The following is an 8,445-nucleotide window of genomic DNA, read 5'->3' on the forward strand; positions in this document are numbered from 1 at the left end:
GAGCTCACCTTGGGGCTCTTGTCTTCTGTGCAGCCTCACTTGACTCCTACCAGGACGAGTTAGTGGCTGGGCCCTCCTTTCTGGAGCAAGTGGGACCCTCGCTTCTGTTGCACTCTATGCTAATGGTTGCCCAATTGTCTATCCCCTCAGCATCTGGCACTGTGTGGCCTCTGCTTCCACAACACATACCGCTCACCTTTTCTCACCAGGCCCCGCACCTCACACACATCAACACTCACTGCTCACTTATCACATGGCCTGCCCCTTAGCTCCCAGTGCCAAGGACTTGATAAGGCTTTCACAAATATTAGCTGATGAACTGGGACCAAGCACCTCATTCTAGCGATGTCAGGTTTTGTTTTTGTTTTGAACATGGAGGTGTAATTCTTGGTTCCTTTTGGTAACCTTAGCACCTTGAGGGCAGAGCCAAGAACAAACAAGTGCTTGGCTCTGGACCAGGCCCTGTCGCCAGCCCTTGGTTTGGCTTTCCTCAGGGTATCATTGAAGACAGCACTAAGGACAGGGTGCTCTGAATTTCCCCTCTGTGTGGCTGTATGTATGGAGGCAGGGTGGCAGGAGGAGAACTGGGGGCGGGGTGGGGGGGTGCGCGAAGAACTCCAGGTCTCTAGTTTTCCCTTAGGTAGTCTGGCGCAGAAACAGGGTTTCCAGCCCAGACTGTCTGTCCCCAAGGACAAGCTCAAAACCAGCTTATGTCTTGTGCTTCCCAGACCCCTGTATCCCTAGGGACCCGCACAGGCTCCATAAATATTTGTGGCTTGGCATTATGAATGAATGAATACGTGTTCTACAGCAAGTGTTGCAGAGGAGGGAAGCAGCTGGAAAAGGGAGAGGAACTCTGAGAAAATGGGTCAGCAGGCTGCAAGGGGGGCTTGCCCCGCTGGCCCCAGCTGCTGCTCAGAGTAGGTGCTGTTTCCTTGGTGGCGGTGATGTTGGGGGGGGGGGTGTATGAGCGGAAGTGGGGAGAACCCCTGGATGTGAGAAACCCATTTTTCTAGGCTTTGTTTAGGTCAGGCAAGTATATTCTCCATGCCACCCACCCGCTCTTGCAAGGTACTGGATTTAATCATTTAAATGATCTATTGGGAGAGGAGGGATAAAACAAAACCCTCTAAATCTAACCCGTATTCCCGCAGTCCACAGCGGAGCCCTTTCCCTGCCTTCCTCTTCATGAATATCCAGGCGACCTGAGAGGCTGAGAACTCACCCCCCACCCCCTTAACGTACTCCCCCCGCCGCCGCCCCCGCCTCTGCCTCAAGGCTCCCGCTCACGTCCCCTCCCACAGCCCGCGGCCCCACAGCCCCGCAGCAGCCACAGGGGGAACCAAAGAGACAGAAGCCTTCCCAGCTGCCCGGACCACAGACGCCAACACCCCCCCGCCCCCCACCACACGCCGCCCGCCACCACACGCCGCCCGCCCGCGCCCCGCGCCGTAGCCCACGACCGAGCAGCGGCAGCAGCAGCAGTCTGCACAGGCTGCGGCGACTCGCACCGGCGCGCTCCTGGCAGCGCTCACTTGCTATCCCAAGTGACTTGGACTCGCCAAATCGACTGGCCCCAGGTCCCGGCCCCAGCTTCTACTCGCGCGCTCGGCACAGATTCCAGCGCCCACCCGCCCTCCTGTCCTTTCCCGCCTCTCCGACCCCCAGCTCGCGGGAAGGGAGGTCGCGGCAGCGGCCTGGCGGCACCGGCGACCCTGGCGACAGCGGCGACGGTGGCGGCGGCGGTGGCGGCAGCGGCTGCAGCGGCAGCGGAGGCTGCGGCGGCGACCGTGGCAGAGGCTGTGGCGGAGGCCTCCGTAGCGGAGGCGGAAGCTGAGGTGGAGACTGCGGTGGAGGCCGAGGCCTCAGTAGAGGAGGCAGTGGCGGAGGCCACCCGCGGGGAGGCGACGGCCTCCCTGGCAGAGGGGGAGGAGGCGGAGGCCGCCCTGGCGGCAGCGGTTTTGGAGGCCAGTGCGGCTGAAGCCGGAGCTGCCGCTGCCACCGCCGCCGCCGCTGCCGCCGCCGCCGCCGCCGCAGCCGCGGCAGCCGCAGCAGCCGCAGTGGAGGCTGCGGCGCCCTCCTTGGGGGAGGCGGATACGGATGCGGAGGTGGCGGCGGCGGTGGCGGCGGCGGCGGCGGCGGCGGCTGCAGCTGCGCATGCAGCTGCGGATGCGGAGACCAACCGGGGCTCCGAGGGGAACCCAGACTTTCCTATGGCCTCGCTGTACGTGGGCGACCTGCACCCTGAAGTGACAGAGGCAATGCTGTACGAGAAGTTCAGCCCGGCCGGGCCCATCCTCTCCATCCGCATTTGCAGGGACAAGATCACCCGCCGCTCTCTGGGCTACGCGTACGTCAACTACCAGCAACCGGTGGACGCAAAGCGGGCCCTGGAAACCCTGAACTTTGATGTCATCAAGGGCAGGCCGGTGCGCATCATGTGGTCCCAGCGGGACCCCTCGCTCCGCAAGAGTGGGGTGGGCAACGTCTTCATCAAGAACCTGGGCAAGACCATCGACAACAAGGCTCTGTACAACATCTTCTCGGCGTTCGGCAACATCCTGTCCTGCAAAGTGGCGTGCGACGAAAAGGGGCCCAAGGGCTACGGGTTTGTGCACTTCCAGAAGCAGGAGTCCGCAGAGCGCGCCATTGATGCGATGAATGGCATGTTCCTGAACTACCGCAAAATCTTCGTCGGGAGATTCAAGTCGCATAAAGAACGAGAGGCCGAAAGGGGAGCCTGGGCCAGGCAGTCCACCAGTGCTGACGTCAAGGATTTCGAGGAAGACACTGATGAGGAGGCCACCTTGCGATGAAGACATGCCAGGAATGAGCCAGCCAGCAGAGCCAAACCTTGGCTCCCATCCGGTTTACAACCCCCTTCTTTGCCCCCCCCCCCAACCCACCAGCAGTGTATTGTATTGTACTGGGAGTGCAGGTCTCTCTCTCTGTCTCTGTCTCTGTCTCTCCCTCTCTGTCTGTCTCTGTCTCTGTGTTCCTCTCTCTCTCCCTCTTCTTCTCCCTACCTCCCCCTCCTCCCTTCCTCCCTCTCCCTCCTTCTCCCTCTCTTCTTCCCTCCTTTCCTACCCTCCTCCTCCCTCTCCCTCCCTTCTGCTCTCCCCACCTCTCTTCTCTGCCCCCCACCAAGGGCGTTGCTAATAATCTTGGTAATCTGTGCCACTTGATAGATTAGAGGCTGCCTCATCTCCTTGTGGGTTGGTTTAAAAACACTTTCATTCTCTCTGTTCCCTACACAAGTAATACAATCTCTTGGTAGGAATATCAAAAAGGAGAAGCATCCCTCAGATGAGGGAAAACCAAGGGAGTAATTGTTCCCCATGATCTGACTACCCAGAGACAACCACTTTTTGGTGTGCTGTTTTTCCAGGTTCTCCTCTGTCCCTTTCTCTCTCTCCCTTCCTGACTCCCACCCCACCTTTCCTTCTAACACACTGTTATAGAATGGTTCATGTGTGTGGTGTTTCTTAACCCGCTTCTTCAGAAACTAAAACCAAACAAAAATCAACCCATTGAACTTCTTTCCATGTTATTCAACAGGCTTCCGAAATGTCATCTTCAGGGCCTGGGAGTGTATGGATGGATCTTTAACATTTCTGTCATCAGTCCCGCATTGTTGGACATTCAGGTGGTGCCTAGCTCTTTTCTTGTGTTTAAACCCAACACTGCATACTCTGAAGAATGAATCCTTCCTTGTCAACCCAAATCTTTGCTAGCCTACCGGATGGTCTTCTTAATTGTGTACTTGCAGGATCCACAATAAAATATCCTTGCAGGATATTTTAAAGACTTTCCCTGTGTGTTGCCAAATGGCCCCTTCATGAGCATTGTACTGATTTGCATCCATGCCAGTCAGCACAGCTAGTAAAAAGAGTATGTTCATTTCCCCTGCATAGTCTCCTTGTCACTGTAATTGGTGTGTGTGTGTGTGTGTGTGTGTGTGTGTGTGTGTGTGTGTGTCTTGGCCAGCTTGATAGGCTGCAAATGGGATTTCGCTGTTTGAGGTTGTTTTACTGGATGTAAATGATCTTTATCACCTCTTTTCCCTGTGCCCACTTCCTGCCCTTTTCCCCATTGTCACCAAAATCATTCAAGTTCGTTGAAGGGAAAAGTTTAAAAAAGCAGACAAGTTAACAGAAGAGATGTAATGTCCCTACTAATCAGTTCTAATCGCCACCCATATCATTCTGAAATATTTTCATCCATGTGTCTGTAATATTTTCCAAGAACTACCTGAAGCATTTTTGGCTGTACCTTTAGTATTTTTTTGCATATGTCATATATGTATATAAGAATGTATATACTGTTTTTATATCTGCTTTTTCACAGAAAAATGTGTGTGTATATATGTTTATACACACATACTTTTTATTTCATTTCATGTCATTAAAGTTATTGTTAAAAATATATTCTCTGGCTGTTAATATAACATTGAATTGATGACTCAATAGATGGACAGAGGGATTAGGTGTATGTACATATATATATATATATATATATATACATATATATATATATATATAAATATCCATGTCTGTACATCTGTTAGTGTCCATGTGAGTATATATATTTTAACTGCTTCCTTATTGTTTAACATCTAGTTTGATACTTATTTTTCTTCATCCAAACAAAGCTGCCAATCATAGTGCACAAATTTTTGCAGACTTTCAGGATAATTTTCTGAAAAAAAAAAAGTGAAAAGATAAACTGAATTTGCAAATATTTGGCTGACCAAATATTTGCACCAGTAGTGTAACAAGACCCAGATATATTATTTTCTGCTCTTGGTTTTGCAGTCATTTCTGTATTTACCTAGATCTTCTCAGGGAAGCAAGTTCATTTGTTTTTATCTATTTTGAACACTTCTAATGCAAATTGTACATGATTATAATAGAAATATTTTTAAAAAAATTAATGTAACAAAATAAAGCAAAAATTCTAATACCATTTTTAATAGCACTACTTTACAAAATACTTAATGCACTGCGCCTGGGTGGCTCAGTGCATTAAGTCTCTGCCTTCAGCTCAGGTCATGATCTCAAGGTCCTGGGATTGAACCCTGCCTTGGTCTCTCTGCTCAGCAGGGAGCCTGCTTCCCCCCTTCTCTCTCTGCCTGCCTCTCTGCCTACTTGTGATCTCTGTCTGTCAAATAAATAAATAAAATCTTTAAAAAAATACATTTTAAATAAATATATATCTAGATATTTTTAAAATACACTATGAACTCTTCCATTGGAAGGTATTTTCCCTATGACAATTTTCTGGGATCATATTTCTGAATCATTAAATATTCTTTTAATTCAGTTGTTACATAATAGTGCATTGTGGGATGAGCTATAATTTCTATAACCAGATCTCCTTGGGGGTATGTATGACTTTTACATGTAAGATCAGCTCTATGGTGAACACTTTTGCAGCTGAATGTCTTGGAAAATTTTATTGCTTTCTAGTCCTTACTGTAGGAATTTCAGAGAGATAGATATGGACATGTCAAACGTTTTCCTTGTTTTCTGCTTGATGTTTCTCCCTTGAAGTTTTTATCAACCAGTAGTGTAGAAGAGAGCACATAGTCCTGCTGAACTTTTTAAATTGGCCAATATTGGTAAAAAAAAAAAAAAATTAAATGGACTGCACATTTTTCTTTCATTATTTCATTTTACAAGTGCATTTTTAAAAGGTGAGATCAAGCACACTAAAATATAGTTAGAAGTAGTTGAGACATACTATTTTATATACTTTTACAAACTATAACTATCCATTCACAAATACTTAAATTATTTAAGTTTTATTTTAAATCCATTTAGTTAACATACAGTGTTATATTAGTGTCAGGTGTACAGTGTAGTGATTCGATATTTACAAACAACACCTAGGGCTTACCACCACAGATGCCCTCCTTAATCCCCATCACTTATCTATAACCCATCCACCCACCTATCTTCCCTCTGGTAACTATCAGTTTTTTCTCTATAGTCTGTTTCTTGTTTGTTTGTTTGTTTTTTAGTTTTATTTTATTTTTTTCCAGTGTTCCAAAATTCAGTGTTTATGCACCACACCCAGTGTGTTTCTTGGTTTGTCTCTCTCTCTTTTTTTTCCTTTTGTAAGTTGTTTTATTTCTTAAATTCCACATCTGAGTGAGATAATATATTTATCTTTCTCTGGTTGACTAACTTTTATTTTTATAATCTTAGCTCCATGAATGTGATTGCAAGTGGCAAGATTTCATTCTTTTCATGGCTGAAAAATTCCATATCTATCTATCTATCTATCTATCTATCTATCTATCTATCATCTATCTATCTATCTCACAACTTCTCTCTCTATTCATCAATCAATGGACATTTGGGCAGCTTCCATATCTTGACTATTGCAAATAATGCTCTTATAAACATAGGGGTGCATATATCCCTTCAAGTCAATGTGTTTGTATTCTTTGGGTAAATGCCCAGTAGTGTAATTGCTGGATCATAGGGTAGTTCTATTTTTAACTTTTTGAGGCACCTCTATAGTGTTTTCCACAGTGGCTGCACCAGTTTTCATTCTTACCAACAGTAAAGTTTCTTTTTTCTCCATATCCTCACCATCTGTTGTTTCTTGTGTTGTTGATTTTAGCTATTCTGACAGGTATGAGGTGATGTCTCATTGAAGTTTTGTTTGCATTTCCCTGATGATGAGTGATGTTGAGCATCTTTTCATGTGTCAGCCATCTATATGTCTTCTTTGGAGAAAAGTGTTTTCATGTCTTCTGTTCATTTTTAAAATTAGATTATTTCATTTTTTCTCATTTTTAGTTGTATAAGTTCTTTATATATTTAGAAACTATCAGATAAATCATATGAAAATACCTTCCCCCACTTCCGTAGGTTGCCTTTTAGTTTTGTTGATTGGTTCATTTGCTGTTCAGAAGCTTTTCATTTTTATGTACTCCCAATAGTTTATTTTTGCTTTTGTTTCCCTTGCCTTGAGACATATCTAGAAAAAAGTTGTTAGGACCAATGTCAGAGAAATTATTGTCTGTGTTGTCTTCTAGGATTCTTTTTCAGGTTTTTCATTTAAAGCCTTAATCCCTTTTGAGCTTATTTTTGTATATGGTGTTACAAAGTGGTACAGTTTCATTCTTTTGTATGTAGCTCTCCAGTTTTCCCAGGACCATTTTTTGAAGAGACTGTCTTCCCTATCATATATTATTGCCTCCTTTATCATAGGTTAACTGACCATGTAAGTGTAGGTTTATTTCTGGTGTCTCTATTTTGTTCCATTGATCTATGTGTCTGTTTTAGTGTTAGTACCATACTCTTTTGATTACTACAGCTTTGTAGCATGTCTTGGAATCCGGTATTGTGATAGCTTTGTTCTTTTTCTTTGGCTATTTGTGGTCTTTTGTGGTTCTATACAAATTTTAGTGTATTTGTTCTAGTTTTGTGAAAAATGCTGTTGGTATTTTTAAAAGGGATTACATTGAATCTGTGGATTCCCTTGAGTAATGTGTACATTTTAACAACATTAATTCTTCCAATCCATAAGTATAGAACACCTTTCCATTTGTTAGTGTCTTATTTCTTCTATCAGTGTTTTATAGGTCTTGGAGTATAGGTTTTACCTTCTTTGGTTAAGTTTATTCCTAAAATATTTTATTATTTTTGGTGCAACTGTAAGGGGTGTTTTTTTAAATTTCCTTTATTACCACTTTATTGTTATTGTATAAAAACAGTACAGATTTCTAGGTATTAATTTTGTATCCTGCCACCTTATTGAATTTGTTCATTATTTCTAGTAGATTTTTGGTGGAGTCTGGGATTTTTTATGTGTATTACCATGCCATTTGCAAATAGTAACTGTTTCTTCTTCTTTATCAATATAGATGCCTCTTATTTCTTTTTCTTGTCTTACTGCAGTGGCTAAGACTTCCCACACTATTTTGAACAAAAGTGGTGAGAGTGAAAATTCCTGATCTTAGAGGAGAAGCTGACATTTTTTACCATTGAGTATAATCTTAGTTGTGGATTTTTCATATATGGTCTTTATTATGTTGAGATATTCTCCCTCCAATCTCACTTTGTTGGGTTTAATTTAACCCCATAAATGGATGTTGAATTTTTTCAAATATTTTTCCTGCCTCTGTTGTGATGATCATAGCATTTTATACTTTGTTGATGCGTTTTGTGATGTTGATTGATTTGTAAATATTAAATGATTCTTTCATCCCCAGAATAAATCCCACTTATCAGGGTGAATGGCCTTTTTAATATGTTGTGTGGGATTTGCTAATATTTTTAGAATTTTTGCTCATCAATGTTTATCAGGGATATTGGCCTGTAATATTTTTTGGTGTTATTTCTTTGTCTGGTTTGGGTATCAGTATAAAGATGGCCTCATAAAATGAATTTAGAACCTTTCCTTCTTCTCCTAATTTTTTGGAATACTTTG

The 8,445-nt window shown here is 44.1% G+C and overlaps 1 protein-coding gene across 1 annotated transcript; it reads left to right on the plus strand.

Annotated features, from left to right (window-relative positions):
* The first annotated feature begins 1,349 nt into the window (after positions 1-1,349).
* Positions 1,350-3,909, plus strand: PABPC1L2B (poly(A) binding protein cytoplasmic 1 like 2B). The gene has a single exon (XM_059386345.1). The coding sequence runs from the start codon at positions 2,214-2,216 to the stop codon at positions 2,814-2,816; it is 603 nt and encodes a 200-aa protein (XP_059242328.1). The 5' UTR covers positions 1,350-2,213; the 3' UTR covers positions 2,817-3,909.
* The last annotated feature ends 4,536 nt before the right edge of the window (positions 3,910-8,445 follow it).

This window comes from Mustela nigripes, chromosome X (assembly GCF_022355385.1).
Source record: "Mustela nigripes isolate SB6536 chromosome X, MUSNIG.SB6536, whole genome shotgun sequence".
Lineage (NCBI taxonomy): Eukaryota > Metazoa > Chordata > Mammalia > Carnivora > Mustelidae > Mustela > Mustela nigripes.

What these genes read in the sequence shown, in the direction of transcription:
- PABPC1L2B (XM_059386345.1), top strand. Translation starts at nt 2,214, where the DNA reads ATGGCCTCGCTGTACGTGGGCGACCTGCACCCTGAAGTGACAGAGGCA.